Genomic DNA, 17,333 nt, shown 5'->3' with positions numbered 1-17,333 from the left:
TGCAATTAAGGAGAGCGTCTGCAACGGCAAGAGGTACTTTGTTCCAAAGGGACATGCTGAATGGAATATGGTCTGATAATGACGACCGAGCGAAGTGAAGGGAGGTTTCTTTGTCTATTTCTCTCATTGGTCTTCCACTAATAGCTGGCTCATTGCAGCGCGCCCCTGCCCAACGGAAGGTGCAAGGTTACTTAAAGCTATTGTTCATTAGAGGGGAAGTGCAGCATCGTCCTCCTCTGTAACCCCCCCCCCCCTCAACGATATGAGCCCTAGCAGTGAGGCATCACCTTGGCTGAAGGGGAAGTTTCTCGTCAGCCGGACGGCGCGTTGGAGCTGGCGAGCAGTTAGGTTCATTTATGCCACGGCAGCCACTTGGCCCCCGGTAGCCACTCCATGCGGAGCCAATGTAACACTAGAATGAGACCAAGTGTCTCTCTCAATTGAAAATCGGAGGGGTGAGGGGGGGGGGGGGGGTGGTGGTGTATTGGCGGTGGGCATCTGCTCAACATTTACCTAGTGGTTTATAATTAGACGAGGCATCGGGAGCAAAGCGTCTGTTCCACTGTGATTTTCTGATGACAATTCTGTGACTGTGGAAACAGGGCGGAGCGGCTGTAGACGGAGACAATTAGTGGAGCAAATAAAATGTGAACCATATTGGGGGTGAAAAGAAATCTGCGCGCGAAAAACATACAGACTGGTGCCGGGGGTTGGAAGTCGGTCATGACAAATGCTAATTGCTCCCAGGCAGCAGTAAGGCAACCTGTTAAAGCCCGCTCACATCTGGCACTTTTGGTTCCCCATCTCCTTTTCTGTCTTCCTTTGCACATGTAATGCTCTGCCAAACACCAACATTCAGCACAGGAGGATAACTGCTCAGGGGGGGGGGTGGATGGCGTGGGAGTGGAGTCCATGCGAAGACGGCATGATACTCAACAAATAGCCTCCCCACCGGTTAATGGAAAATACTTAAGTCACACACACACGCTGCATTTGTTACGCTAATCAGACCTCTCACAGCACAGGTGTAACTGTAACATTGATTTCCAATGGCTGTGCGCAATTTAGGGGGGGCGGTAAATCATTCTGGAGAGTGCCCACAAGCACCCAAACGGGGCGACATTCCTCACACACCTGCACAGCGTGCGGCCATTATTCATGTTCTCAAATACACCTGTGTTCAACGTATCAAAATGTAATGGATCAAGTCAGCTTCACCGGCGGCACGTCCTGTGTTGCTTTTTAAATACACATTTTTGCAACACCAGAAAATGGTTTAGATGACTTTTAGCTCTACAGCTAGCCGCACTCACATTGTGTATACACAATCCATCGCACTGACGTGCATATCTCAACTTTGATCGTGGTATTTCTGACTAGAATACACATCTAAAGCTGTGTAAATGTAAATAATAGTTTTATATACATATGCTTATTCATTCTCAGGCCAAAAGTCAGATTTAAAAAAAGCATTAAGCTTTGAGTGTTGTAACAAATTCAAACACAACAATTTTAAGAACTAATCAATTTGTATAGCCTGCAATTTTTAGCCTTTTTTTTAGCGGATTTCATGTTTTATATTCTCAGGGTGGACCCGTGTTGTAGACCTGAGTGGCTATTCTCAGGCATAAGACCCCCAGTACATACATGACAGATTCACCTGGGGACCCGGCCTGTGGTCATGTTCACCTGTCAGACAAACACACGGTGCAAACCCCCCCCCCCCCCAGCAGAGCCAATGCCGAATCCAGTCCTGCACAAAGACCAAGCCGGTGGGAAAACTTTGCCCGAGCATCCAAGATATTTCTAGACTACACGTTTCCCTGAAATACAACTCTCTCTCTCCCCTGAGAAGGTAAATTGCTGAAAGAGCACTATGTGATGCATTTTCACACAAATACACACACACACACACACACACACCTGCATAATAACCCCAAATACAGACCATTCAGACTCACAGAAGCATAATAGGAAGTGGCAGCCTTTTATTTTTTTCGTCCCCTGATGAATTACAACCTTCAGGTAAATTATGCCCCCCCCCCCCTCCGCCCCCCCTTCCCACTCTATCCCAAAAACATGTTCTGCAATTGATGAATTCACAAACCATGTCTTATAATAAAACATAGTCTGCTGTTGAGTACGTTTGGCTAAAGCAAGCCTTGGGGCTTCACTGTGGTCCTTTGGCAGCGATCAGTCACTGTCTGTTGTTTTTTTTTTTTTAGGGAGCTCTCAGCGTGTGTGTGTGTGTGTGTGTGTGTGTGTGTGTGTGTGTGTGTGTGTGTGTGTGATGACAGCAGCGACTCCTTCTTCACATTTGACAAGCGATGGAAAGAAACTGACATGGAACGATGACACTCAGGAGTTGGTGATTCGCCAATGACACTAATAGACTCCTCCACCCGCGTCGCCGCAGAGGACAGCCGGGCGGAGGAAGCAGTTCCGCAAAACTAGTATGACGTATTTACTTAGGAACGGTATTGTTTGGATGAAACCAAGCCAATTAAAAAAAAAAAAAAATGGGATGAAATAAAAATGTCAAAAAGCAACGTGTTTTCACGCTTTTTCAACTAAACTTCCCGTTGCCACAGGACAAGGAGCTCAACGAAGGCAGGTGGCGTCCTCATCAGCGCGCCAGTCCTCCTGCGAGTGTTGAGGCTGTGAGGAAGGAGGTCTGACTGTGAGAGGATCTGGGCTGTGTGGGAGGTGCTGGGTTGACTGCTATGCTGCAGGGGAGAAAACACAGATCGCCGATCCAACCTCACAAGGGTCTCGTCTCTCTGCTGTGAACTTCTGCTAGCTTCTTTGTCCCAACAATGTGTAAAAATAGTTTGTTTCTCTCGCATGCTCATGTTGAAAACTGGCACGTTGCTTTCTGCATCCTTCTGCCTCCAACATGGTTCATATGGAGATTAGCGTCTAACAAACTCTCAATGAAACACTTCTCGAAAAATCTATTTAACCCTAAGACCTTCTTACTCCAAATTCTAATGCAAGCGGACTTTTAAATTGATTTTGCGATCCAATTCAATTACATTCGGACCGCGACGTGAACTGAAACCCAACCGGCATCGACGCCCCATCGATTTCAGCGAGGCGGGCCGGAGTTTTGAGAAAGCCACTGTGACGCCCTCATTGCAAATGCAGCTCATTAAGAGCGCGGCCTTTGGAGCTGTGTCAGTGTGCCGGTGTGACGGCGCACCGAACGGACCTGAAGAACGTCTTCATTTTCCACCGCTCCGGGCTCTTGCTGTCCGGACGCTGTACTCTGGCTAATGACATCTGATATCTTTTGGGATTTGTCACCACGCTGGCTGCCGCTCCCGGAGCTTCTTATCGCTTTTCCTCCCCAGGGGTGCGGCTCTATGAGCTGGGGAGCACGGAGGTGTGTGTGTGTGTGTGTGTGTGTCGCCCTCCCCATCAAACCGCTGTCAGGGCCCGGGCTTATCACGGGAGCCGCAGGGGTTGCCCGCTGACCTGTGGAGTGACACTCAGCATGGCTGAACCCTCGACCGGCGGAGGGGGAGGGGGGGCTTTGTGTCACCCTGATGATCCCCCCCCCCCACCCCCAACACACACAGACTGATCTCCTGACCTGCAGCAGAATCAGACGCCCCCTCTCACCACGCAGACCCGTCACGCACCATCCACACCTTGTGAGACACAGCAAAGAGCTATATGAAGAAAACACGGGGCTGGCTGTGTAGAAGACGGAACAAAAGAGTGAGAAGGAGGGGGGTGGGAGGGGGGGGTGGGGGGGCACGAGAACTCAAGGCTTTGTCCCTTCTTCTTCTTCTTATCGACAATAGATCACACGGGGCAGACCCGGCTGCGACACCATCCTATTTCTCCAAATGTCAGCCTTGATGTTGGAGCTGATATTCTGCAGCTGGGGAGGGAAAACTGGACCACATTGAATCAACAGATAAGAGAAAGCCTGTGTATTCTGTCAGGTCGCCGCCGCATCCCACAGCGAATGGAGGACCTTTTTTTTTTTATAATCGCCATCCAGAAGCCTCCACAAAGATGTGCATCTTGTTCATTTTTGGATGAGGCAATGGATGAGCAATCATCTATTCATTACAAGCCTCAGCATCCGGGAAAAAATGAACACTTCACTGATTAGAACTATCCATAATTGAATGGTTTTGTCTTCAAGTCAAGTTGCCCGTTCATATCTGCATGTCCAAGTGTTCAGTTTATGATAAACAGCATATTTATTCTCAAATTAGGAGCAAAAATTGTCAGTGAGTCTGACCTTCATCAATTCAATCCATCAATTTCTTATTGGTTCATCCTTGATACAAATGACTGGTAACAACTAATAGGATTCCTGTCTTGTTAATAACTTAATTCGGATTGTTGCGCAAAAATACTTGACATAACCGCTGAGAAGTTCACAGGAAAACCACAAATGCATCTCTCAACAACAAGTAGAAATGTGTGGGCCAATGTGTGAACATTTCTATAGCTTCTATTGCTTCATAGTTGTTACTCCTCCTTCTATGTATATTTTCAGCTGAATTCTTCCTTCCCAGCACACAATCCCCACTCACTGGGAGGCCAAGGGAAGATGTGTTCTTGTGAATTCCAATAAATTAATGAGGGTCCTTCTGTCTGCTTAAACTCAGATAATCAGCTAAGTGGCACCCTGGATGCAGATGCACAACCCCCCCCCCCACCATGTGCGTCTCGTAAGTCTTTGTTTTCAACAATGTCTGTAGTGGAAAAGCACAAGCTGTCGAGCCTCTTCTCACGTCATGAGAGTCATGAGAAATACGCACTGACAGAAGTTACGTTTCTCCCACGAAATTAACGCAAACACACTAAAATAATAACCAATTCAGACAGTGAGCATATCCATTCACACATGCATAGTCGTATTAACAATACACAAGCATGCATGCACACACACACCAGTGATGGGTGTGTGTGTGTAAAGGGCATAAACTAGCTGCTTTGAAATGCATTATGTCATGCTGTGAGATACACAGCAGTCATGGCTAATAATAATGTAGGCAGTGACTTCCAATGGCTGTGCCCCCCCCTCCCCACCCCCCTCCCCCCCCCACACACACACACACCTGTCATCTCACACCGGGTTCGATTCATTAAATAGACGCTCTGGTTCACCGGGGATTGGCATTGAGACATTCAAGCATGTAGTTGATTTCCTCCAGTCTGATTGAAGTTGACGGCCTTTGATCTTGATTAGCATGTGAAAGTAAAACATGCACTAAGACAAGAACCAGTGTTACTCATGGATGACGCCACGCTGATGTCACCCGACCCCCCCCCCCACCAGCTAAAGGGAGATTTACCCAAATCCCAATGAATTAATGAGGGGCTGGAAATAAGAAAGCAAGGTGAATGAGTAGCGATAATGACCTCCAGGACCTCCAGTGTTTGCTTCTATGATTGGTTCCTTGTTTCTGTGCACGTGTATATCACAATAAACCTCGTCTGAACACCTTAGAGCAGCAAACCAGCACTTCCACATCACAACTTATGAGCGGGGAAAATGTGTTGTCTGGTGAGCAGCTTTAGTTCCCTGGAGGAGAAGGAGGTGTCACGGTTGGTTTGTCGTGCGGCTCCTACTTGGCGGTGAATGAGAGTGAAATTAAATCTAATGGAAGCACACAGGAGAAGAATAATTCCGAAGAGCTACGTCCACGCTGGGTTGAAGGGCAGGAAGGAGACGAGGAGGCCCGGAGAGTGGATTCGAAGCTGGAAAAAGGTCAGCTGGGTTTCTTATTGAGATAAGAAACAGATGAAAGGGAAAAGGTCAATTCATCATCTCCCCCCGAATCCCTCCTGCTCCTCCACGGTGAGATTTAGTAGACTGACTGATAAAACCCATTGACTTCATGTCTCGTGGCAAACGGGGGCCTCATCTGTATCCGAGAAGTACAGAGCGCGCATCCAATTATGTGGATCAGTGTAATATAGAAGAAGCCAAGGCATTGAATGTGTGATTCGCACAGAATTAGACCGTGAAAAGCTCCAGTTACACAACCGGTGTGTGTTAGTTTGTGGTTACGCAACTTTTCTCTGCAGCCTTCGACCTGATGTTAGTGGGAAGCTCATTGGACGCTGAAAGGGCAGCTATAGATGCAGGGACCTAAAGACTAAAATTCTTTGTAAACAGTCCGAGGTAGAAAAAAATATATATATCACCTCAGCATATTTGAATGTCAATTTCGGATGCTGGGAAACCCCCCCCGAGACAGCCGGCGGCGCAACTCGCAGACGTCCATGTGTGTTGTAATGAAACGGATCAGCCTTTTGGTTAGAGGCTGTGGGACGAAAAGCAAAGCAGGCGCACTGGAACCGATGACAGGCAATAGGGGCTGACTCAGAAATATGGTGCCTTATATTAGGAAGCTGTGAAAGCGATTTGTGGGCGCGTGCATCCGTCCATCTTTCTGCCTGTGACCCTTAATAGAGTTTCACCAAACATGGACCATTGTATTACGTGGGAATTGCAAAAAAAAAAAAAAAAAAAGGCCGCCCTGAAAGCCCAGATTATATTTGAGGCTAATCTTTCCCAGGTGGACACCAGATCAATCAAGCAGCACGTTGTGTCCCTCCTCCCCCTCTTTCTGCACTTCTATCCGTTTTAATGGTTAAGGGACATCCTTCAAAAAACCATAATGGAAAAATAAGATGGATGAGAGCATTTGTAGCTAACTGTCTGGCGGTGGTGGGTGGGGGGAGAGCAAGGTTCGACAGCATTAATGTACCATCTAAGCCCTCACAGGCACGTGAATGCTCCTAGAGGTGAAGTGGGGGGGGGCTGCAGGGTTAGGGTTAACCCAAAGCCTAAAAAGCATAAACTCCCAGAAAGGACTCAAATAACCGTTTTGTACAGCACATTAATGCAAAGATGCAGCTCAAATAGAACCCAAAAAAATTTCACAAGAAAAAAACGAGGGGGGAACGAAGGGGTAAATTCGTCATTACTATCAACACAAAACCACATGACTATCTTGATTCAATCAACAGGGCGATAATGTTAACTTTGGCGCCCTAGACATTAAAAACTACTCCCTCTCTTCCATTTCTTTGAACTAGATGGTGAACTAACGGTGTTTTGTGTGTGCTGCACGCAGCCCTTTGCCCCCCCCGAAACGCCTGTCTCCTGTGATCGCTGCTCAGGCTCTCATTGGCTGACACGTTCATGACACACAGGGTCGGTGGTGCCTCAGAAGCGGCAGCAAGCCACACGCGTCCTCCTCAAACCTTCTTCGGCCCCCATCCTTTCACCTTGGTTCCACTGCTCCACATGACATCACTCAACGCAGGGACTCCGTTACATGTCCCACTTTAAAATCCATAAACGCCATAATCTGGAATAAATGGGTTTGCAAATTCACTAAAAAACTGTTTGTTTCCTCTTTGGAGGTGTGTGTGTGTGTGTGAAAGTGAGCGCGCGTGTCTCCCTCTCATTCGTATGCGTCAGCAAGTTATCAGGGACCGCTACGCCTCATTGAGCTTGAAAGCAGCTTTCCATTTATTTCTCCAATGCGGCGCAGCACGATTCTGTTCCGGTTTCATAGAACTTCTGAAAGCTGGCCGTGACGCTTTCAAAAACTCCAAAAGCAACAGCAGCAAAAAAAAAAAAAAAAAGAAAGCCAGGATCACTGGGAGATGACCAAACAGGATAATTAAATGAAATGGGTCTGTGCAGAGCTACATTAAGAGTGGCTGCTGCTGCTTCTGCTGCTACAGAGCGGCGGCTCACCACCAACTGTTGACACCTGGAGGAGTCTTTTGAAGCCCCCCTCCCATTCCCGGGGCTTCAAATAAGACGCTCTTTTCTCCGTTGGCGGCGCCCTGGGTTTTAAAGTTACTATAATCTGAATCCATCGCCATCATCCACCATGTGCTGGCCTTATGAGGGGCCGTTTAGGACTTAATTACTGAGACACTCTCACACACACTACTGAGACACTCTCACACACTCTACTGAGACACTCAACACTCACACACACTACTGAGACACTCAACACTCACACACACTACTGAGACACACTCACACACACTACTGAGACACTCTCACACACACTACTGAGACACTCTCACACACTCTACTGAGACACTCTCACACACTCTACTGAGACACTCTCACACACTCTACTGAGACACTCAACACTCACACACACTACTGAGACACACTCACACACACTACTGAGACACTCTCACACACACTACTGAGACACTCTCACACACACTACTGAGACACTCTCACACACACTATTGAGACACTCTCATACACACTACTGAGACACTCTCATACACACTACTGAGACACTCTCACACACACTATTGAGACACTCTCATACACACTATTGAGACACTCTCATACACACTACTGAGACACTCTCATACACACTACTGAGACACTCTCACACACACCGTCCAAGTTTACGATCATTTCATTGTCGGGACTAAAGCTGCTGTCCATCCCGACCCCGTGTCACTGCCCCGTGCTTCACGGGACATCATTTACACTCGCCCATCTCCTCTCTCTCTCTCTCTCTCTCTGACCAGGGAGCACAGCTACTCCTCGCTCCTCTGCCGGGTCTCCACTGGGAGCAAACAATAACAGTGACACCGCTGGAGGCCCCCATAGCGTTCACGGAATGGAGAATCATGATCAAGGACTGATTGGGAAGTCGCCAGACCTGTTGCAGTAACGTGAGAGGTTGGTAAAAAAGGTGCTCTGGTAAAAATCACTACCACATTTCACCGAAGGGAACCCCGGAAGTTCGTTGAAGTAAGTACATTAAAGCAAAAGTTATTTTATTTGGTTGTTAAATTATCTTAGATCATGATTATTAAAGCAGACCATTAATACATAAACATACTTGCACACTGCACGAATCCCATGCGACCCGCCTAACTCTGAGCTGCGCTGTGCTGCTTCGCTCATCAACATCTGCCATCCTTCTAATTAGCCCCCCCCAAAAAAAATGGTCGCCACACATCGCCGGGTTTCAGCGGTGTGCACACACACAATGTGTGACACTCGCAGGACACGATGGGAATTACAGAGCTCTGAGCTCAGAGCGAATCTACTACTGCTTACGCTCCTTTCTGCAAATAACGGGCCGAAGCAGCGGGCCTGGTTGAGAGTGCAAGGTGTACCGGGTCCGGTCGACTCTCGGTTTCAATGGGTTCAACAAAGGCCTCAACCTTGATGACCGGAGAATCGTAAAAACCCTTCCTACTCCTTTCCCCTCGGCACAGAGGACAATCACCGGAAGGTTAGGTGAAGTGGAAACCAGCAGGGAGCAGGCTGGAGCAAAAGGCTGAAACAAGTGGAATCAGGGATATCAGCGGTACCCTCCAAAAAAGAAAAAATTAAGAAATGAGAAAGATTGATGGAAAATCATGCACACGGGAAAACAATAAGAAAGAGAGCTGGGGTGAAAAAAAGTGCAGGAAGATTCCTGTGTCCTCTTGTCGGGGCAAGAAAGCTGATACAATAAATACAAAATGTCAGCCCTGTGCGATAGCCCCGCAGTCCAGCTGAAAGAGGTGAGCATATTTCCACGCAGAACACGTGAGAACAGAGAGAGAGAGAGAGAGAGAGAGAGAGCGAGCAGGGGAACGGAGTAAAAAAAGAGCCAGGGGGAGGCGGGGGGGAGCCGGCTACTCATAAATCTCCCACAGCTAGTGGGGTCAGGCAGACAGAGAGAGTGTCAAAAATTTGTTCCAGGAGTGTGAAGGAGAGGAAAAGGTGGATAAGCGACCCGCTGTGAATGACTCGGGCAACCTCCAAAGCCAGCCTCGCTGCGAGGAGGCCCGCTCGGTCACGCCGTGACACCAGCAGACCACTCGCCGTGCATGGCCCCGCATTCAGCCCGCTCTGCATAATCAAGAGCTGAGTGTGTGTGTGTGTGTGTGTCAAGGGCGAGTGTGTCTTTCTGAACAGCAGACAAGACAGAAAAAAAAAAAAGATTGAGCGAGGGCGAGTTAGAAAAAAAAAAAAAAAAAAGCGAAGGGGGAGAGCCGAGCCAAACGCGGACGGATGAGACGGCGTGTAAGAAAGGAGATCAGGATGCCGCCGGTGCAAGCGAGGCGTCCTGCTGTCACGGCACATGTCTCATGACCACAAAGACGTGGCGACACACTTTGCTTTTAGAACTGCACTGAGACTTGACTCGCTCTTGTTGCTGTTTTCATGCATTTCTGCACGGCTTCTTTTGTCTCTGCAGACGTGTGCGTGTGAGGTGTTGTTTCTCTATGGATTAAGAGTATTTTGAACCCGAAAACTTGATCACACTTGTCACTTAATTACGCCTGTCTTCCTATTTAATGTTCTCGCTTTATTAGTAGGATTTCAACTCTGCTCCTTTCCTTAATTTCCCTCTAACAGCTGTATCTTTAACGGCTTACGCTCTCCTCTCCTCCCTTTATCTCCCCCCAGTATATCAGTGGGTGGACAGACATGCCGGAGAGCCTCCTGACACCAGAGAGCGTGCCCTGGAGACCGACCCACTTGGCGGATGCCGGAGCCCCCTCCCCCCCCCCCCCCTCGCCCCCTATTTCTCAACAACTAGTGCGGAGAGGAGCCACAGAGCCGAGATAAGCACCAAGACAGCACTATTTTTACGGTCCTGCCGACGAGAGGCCGGCACTTGGGCGGCTGCCTCTTCATCCTCCGAGGTCCCTGCGCGACGCCGCCTGCCTGCTAATAGTAAGCAGACCATTAGTGAATGCACCCCCCTTTGCTGCTGGGTTCTGGACGCTTGCCGCACGGCTTTCTTTTCTCAGCTCAAAATGCGACGGGCGACGTCCGACGTCGGGCCGATTCCCCTAGTTGGTCACCCGGGTGAAAGCTACAGGCAGTGGTTGACCCCCAAAAGCAGGTTTACCCTCCCCCGTCCCTCCACAAGGGTAAAGAGACACATTTCACGTGTCATTAATGCACAGGGTGGTTGTATGAAACGGCTAATGGGGCTGCAGTCACAGTGGCATGAAGGCAGCCACTACCTCGCTTACAGGAGACCGCTGAGCTTCACAGTTGTTGGGCTGATGGGGGGGGGGGGGGTGGGTGAGAGGGGAGGTGGTGAGGTGAATCCTTGTTCATCTGTTCCGCTTACACACATTCGAATGCCTCTCAGCAAAATGAAGGATTATTAGCAAGTCGGAAAGTGTGTACAGGTGCATCATGCATCACGCTTCTGAGGACCACCAAGGACCAAGTGTTCTCCGGGAAGATCTGCTGACCCGCCTCAAAGTGACACCGGCAGTGCAGAGGGAAAACTTTGAATGAAACTACGTTCGATGACGAATTCAGAATCAGCAGAGGACTCATGAGAGAACAAAAGCATCATATTTCACGCACTTTCACGGATAAATGTTCATTTAGCGAGGACTAAAGCGAGCGCTAACGACTCCAAACACATCTGTTGGTGAGCTGAAGCACCGTTCTCCATAATGCTTTGTGTATTTCTCCCTGCAGCATAACTCCGAGGCGCTTCGTTCCAAAAACACAGCAGCGTGGAAGTGCTCTCGGCACGAATCACTCTCACACACACACACACACACACACAAAAACACACACAATCAATCAAAGTCGGCCGTGCCTCTGCTCACCTGTGCAATCTCATACAGCAGCTTGTAGTGTTCCTCTCGCTTCTGTAAAGTGCACAGATTGCAGCCCATTATAGTCGTCGTGGAAACGCCAGGCGTCCGATTCTCCCGGAGCGGCGGCGGTGGTGGCGGTGGCGGTGGTGGTGGTACGGACACTGGGGGGTCACCCTCCACACCGGAGCGCTGGTTCTCATCAGTCACTCCTTTTTTCTTTTAATCAAGCATCTCTTCCAGGCATCCCATTCACAACACAAGCGGACAGAAACAAGCCCCCCCCACCCCCCCCCCCCCTCCTTCTCTCCCTCCGACCCCCCCCACCCCCCCACCCTCCCTCCGGTTCAGAGGAACCCGAGGGCTCCAGCTGAGTGTGACGGATGAGGGCTCCGATGTGAGCGGCGTGCCAGCAGCTTCGGCAGCGGTACGAGCGGCAGCAGCAGCAGCAGCATCGGCCGGCGCGTCTCCTCTCTCCCGCTCCCTCTATTTCACGGACTGGAACACACACACACAGGCTCTTGCGCGCACACACACTCGCATACACACACACACACACACACGCTCGCACACGCTCGAGTTGTGACTGTCGCTCGCCCGAGACACTCCCCCTTTTCTCCTCCTCCTCCTCCTCCTCCTCCTCCTCCTCGGTGTGGGCTCGCATGACGACGCTGGTGCCCAGCTCATGAATAACAAGAGAGAGCACTGTGATATTCATGAGGGAGGCGGGCGCAGGGAAGGGGGGGGGGGGGGGGGGGGCGGGGGGGAGGAGGGAGGAGTGAGAGAGAGCAGGAGAGCCGGCACAGTTATACAATAAGCTCCCTTTGTGTGAGCAGCTCTTATGAGGAGCATAGAAAGGGCCGACTGTGATCAATGCAACGGCTGCACTTTATGAAGGAAAATATGTGCATTTTACTTTATTACTTATTGTAAATAGAAGTGTTCTCGCTGATTTCAGTATCGTGCCAAAATAACGTATTTTATTGAACTGAACACAAAAGGAAAATATGAATAAAAGTTTTACCAAATCCAAAAAAATCCTAATATTTTGCGGCCTTCTATGACAATTCTCAGTCTTGTTCACAACTCGCAGGCATTTGACAAGCATTTGACAATTTCTTTTGGTAATTCTTCCCTTGATGGTGATTTTTATGTGATGATGCACCTAATATACTTGGTCTAGAAATGTTGGACCAAACAGATTGCTTAATTGAGGAAATACTCTGCCGACTCATTTCACAAACAAACATTTCAGCACTATAAATCACCAACAATGCATGGCAAAGTACTTCAGGAGTGCTGAGGTCTAATGGGCCACAACGTGGCTGTGCCAAACCATCGTGATGAGGCAAATACATTTTGACACAGAGAGGCACGACATCAGAGGAAACAAGTCATCGCATGTTAATAAGCGAGTAGGCACCACAGGTGCCATTCGAAGCACTTCAGCAATCAGCCCGAAGCCGGAGACTTCAGGGCCAACACGTCCACCCACTGCCTCCCCTCGAACTGCGAGGACAACAGACCTCCAACCTCCTTCTCCGCCGCCACCGGACCCCACCCCCCCCCCCCCCCCCCCCATTCGCGAGCAGGAAGTGTCACTAACGAGCAATCATTGTTGACAAATTGGAACAAACGGTGGAGCAGAACACAGCTAAGACTAGAGGAGCGCTCATCAGCTGGCTACTGGGCGTCCCACCCAAAGGGGGTGAGGGGGGGGGGGGGGGGGGGGCGGTGGAATCCATAATCCCATTTTCTGGGCTTTAATTTTGCTCCGCTGCCTGGAGGTCGAGCCGAACCAACGCGTACGTCATTCCGCACACCATCGCGGTCGATGCCGCCCGCCATACACGGCCATCGCCGTGCCACCCAGGCCGCTCCTCGCAAAACCGTCCGCTCCTCAACCTCGAAGAAGCCACACCGAGCGTGTGCGTGCGTGCGTGTGTGTTTTTTTTTTTTTTGCAGTTGCAGTTGCCAGGCAATATCCAATCCATGAAGTGCTGTTCACTAAAGTGTCAATTTGACATCAAAGGGTCTTGTTGGGAGACCAGGGAGCGGCGATGGAATATTGCATTTGATGAACAGCGGCGCTATGTTTGCTGGCGCTACAATGCGCTGTGAGGAAAATGGAAGTCTGAGGCGGTCTTCTGAAAATTGCATGTGGAGGGCTGAAAGCTGTATGAAGTGCTCGAAAGCCACAAGGACTGCTTGTCTAGTTGTCTCTAGTCTGATGGGAAATTCAATGCCATCGGGGGTCAAATGCATTCGTCCTCTCTGCATAGAAGGACAAATATTGGACCCGGAATGCGCATGTTGCTCTCGCTGACCCCTTGAGGGTCAAGATGCTCATCGGTCACCCAAATGGTCTCCCTTTGTCCTCCGTGCACCGAGACCGACGCGTGTGGCTTCCGCCTGCGGTCAAGCGGCACCTTTTCGATGGGACATGCAGAGTGAAGGACGCGCTTTGCAGAGTGCATTCAGACCGATAAAAGCTCTGCAGAGGAGCTTCATGGCCGAGGGTTTTACATCGCGATTTACCATACATTTCCAATGCCACCCTTGGGCCAGATGAGCGCATTTGTCTTTTTCTCTTGTCCCTTTGGAGAGTATTTACGTGGCAGTTGTGAAACTTACTCATTACTTTTTTTTTTTTAAACATTCATGCAAGGAAGCCATTGTGTGTTAAGTCCTTATTCCATAAGATGACCACTGACTCCTGTCTCCTTCTCATGTCCTTTCCTAGTGTCCGCCGGTCGTTTGTCACCCAGTCTGCCCTTTGCCTGCTCGGGTAGAAACAGGCCTTAAATCCTGTTCATTCTCTCAGTTAATGGGCCTCACATCGCTGGGCATGGAGAAGCGATTTGTCCGACCCGTGATGGGTGTATTTTGAGGTTTCTCGAATTGCATTTCTGACAAACTGATATTTGAGCTCACCTTAAAGCTGGAGGTATAACCTTCAGCCAAGTGTGAATGCAGCTATATGGCTATAAGTTTTAAGCCCTCAGACATCACCCCCCCCCCCCCACACACACACACACAAATGCTCACACAGCCAAAAAGTAGTTTTCCCACACACACACACACACACACACACACACACACCAACAAAATATTTTAACTAATGATGATGCCGCCAGAGTGGAATATTAAGTCACAATCAGTACCCTCAAAGTGCATTTGTATTGATTTCTTGCCCCGGGATAAATACCGCCGTCTATGCAGTTGGATCAATTTAATATTTCACTGCATCTAGTTGACATGCATCAAATCTGAATGCCTAATAGGCAAAACACACAGCTATCTTTCATTTCCACTGTGACAGGCACTCCTCGGGACGATTGCGGCTGCTAATCACTGCTATTGTGAGGAAAGCTCTTGGCAGCAGCTAAGCGGGACGAAGCCGCTTTCTCATCCGCGAAGCCGATACTTCACATATTGCAAATATGAGATGAGTATTATTCAATCGACTAGAAACAAAGAAAAGCGGAGGATCAGTCACAGAAATGTCTGTAATCCAACACTTGTGTGGGCTTACGGTCACCTTGACAAAAAACAAGAAAGCCTCTCAACATGGCTGCAGATTTAATAAAGAGGATGTTATTCCTCTGATTACTTGTCCATGGCCATGTGTGTCGGGAATATCAAGGGTCCCCGCGGTGTTTAATACACAAACGGGTTTATTAGGCCGGCTCTGACACACCAGGTGGGCGTAAATCTCCTGCGCTGCGAGCGCCGCGGATCGTAAAGCCGCTCGCGTCTGGGCGATGCGGCGCCCACCGTCGCTGCGAAGCAGGTGAACCTGACTTGGGAGTAATTAAAAGGAGGCCCGAGTGAGTCGCGGCCCGCTCCTCCTCCGATGAGGGCTTTGACGGGAGTCGGCGCATCGGGGAAGGCACAGGTGGTTTCTTCAAAGCCGGACCGTGGGAAGCCGAACAAAAAACATCTTCCTTGATTACAATAAATTATTTCAAATGCTTGAATTTCTTATTCAGGTGGGGACCTGACCGTGGGTAAAAATAGCACGTGGTGGGCTGCTCTGCGTGATAACAAGTGCAATGTTGCTTTTCAGGCAAAGGGACATAATGGCTGTCTAATTCATGCCATGAAAAAGCAATATATTTCCACCCACCCAAAGTGCCAAAATGTCATTCATTTTAAATCATGTAAATTACACTGATGAATTATTAATTACTGGGTTTCGACCCTCTGATTAGCACATTTAGCCAATAAAGTGTCTGGCTTTACGGAATGCACCGACTAATAATCCGCTAAAAGAATACAGTATCACGCGTGGGACGTTTTTGAGGAACAAAGATCCTTTTCTCGTTTCCATAACTACAAGGTACAGGTTGACAAAACGTAGCGTTGAAATTCACACTTGTTTTGCCCCTGACGAGCCTGTTCACTGAGGCATCACGCGACTTTCCCCATTTTCCCCACTCAAAGCAGCACATGACACACGTCATACGTGTGGTTTACCCTGATGCCTCCGCCTGCATGCGGATAAAAGCGCTTGCTTTACACTGTCTACGACATTGGTCGGGACGTGATTTGCCAAACATTTGGTGTAGTCTGGAGAAGAAAAAGAGGGAAAATCGGGAAATTGACTTTTTGAAATTTCATGTTGTATCTCGTGGAGAGACTGTGAAGCCATGAATGTTACCGACAGTATCACACCAACAATGGTCTCTGGGTGAAAGATGGATGATAAGTTGTAAAATGTACCTGTGTGTGCAGCGTGGGATGATATGACTGTGTCAACAGTAGGACATTAATCAATCGAATTGGAACAATTCCTTTTATCTCTTTGATGGGTTTAGGTATTTTTAGGTAATGCTGTGAATGAATAAAATGTCTGATAATGGCAGCAATAATATTATAGTATTTTTACATCAATGCGACAAAGGGCTTTACAGTATCAACCAAATGTACATATTGATTTGTGCCTTTTGTCTATCAAAAGTTACCTTGCAAAAAATCCAAAGATAAAACTAGTTCAGCATCATAAACTATTTTATCCACGTCGCCCAACCTTGATTGGAAAAATATTTGTATCCCTTTCACCATGTGCATCTCCCTCGGGGCCATAGCATTTCATCCAGCATGTCAGAAGGTGTCCTTCATGTGTGAACTGGATGTGTGTGTTTTTTTTTAAAAACGGGCCATAAACACCACATCGTTCAACCTGTTAGAGAAGTGACCTTTTGAGAGGAAACAGTTTGACGCTTTACGCTGCACAGGAAGAGACGAGCGAAGTGATGCTGGATGCTTCAATCGTGGCAGGACGCCCTCGGGACATCCCGCCCTGCTGGTGCACACGCCTCTCCCTGCAGTTCTGGGTGGAAACTAAGGTGCAAATGTTGGCTCCCCTAGTATTTAGCCTTGATGCCCCCCCCGCCATCCTACGGTGAATAATGATCGTTTCAGATGCATAAAGCACTGAGGTATATCCGCGAGGCCTGTGGCGCATATCTGCAGATCTGCAGCAGGGAAACCGTTAGAGGTCCATAGGTCGGCCTGCTGCTGTGGATACCTGATGATATTTGTGGCCCCATGCTGGGCGCCACCCTTTTTGTCATATTACCTGATATCTTACATACAGTAACAAGACCGGAGAGATCCCTCCACTGGGCATTAAAACAATTACACATGCCAACCCTGTTCGAGACGACAGCGAAAAAGAAGAGAGAGAACGTGTTAAATTGCAACAAACGCGATAAATTGCGGGTTCCCAAGGT

General features: G+C 48.8%; 1 protein-coding gene across 1 annotated transcript in view; it reads right to left on the bottom strand.

The window, feature by feature from the left end:
* Positions 1-11,876, bottom strand: part of LOC119196348 (PDZ domain-containing RING finger protein 4-like) — a 37,597-nt gene extending 25,721 nt beyond the window's left edge. The window contains exon 1 of the mRNA XM_037451944.2: positions 11,608-11,876. Within this exon, the coding sequence (XP_037307841.2) occupies positions 11,608-11,676 (69 nt within the window). The 5' untranslated portion in view covers positions 11,677-11,876. The remainder of the gene's footprint in view (positions 1-11,607) is intronic.
* Between the last annotated feature and the right edge of the window lie 5,457 nt (positions 11,877-17,333).

The sequence above is a fragment of the Pungitius pungitius genome, chromosome 6 (assembly GCF_949316345.1).
Source record: "Pungitius pungitius chromosome 6, fPunPun2.1, whole genome shotgun sequence".
Lineage (NCBI taxonomy): Eukaryota > Metazoa > Chordata > Actinopteri > Perciformes > Gasterosteidae > Pungitius > Pungitius pungitius.
This window is presented reverse-complemented; position numbering and strand designations above follow the sequence as displayed.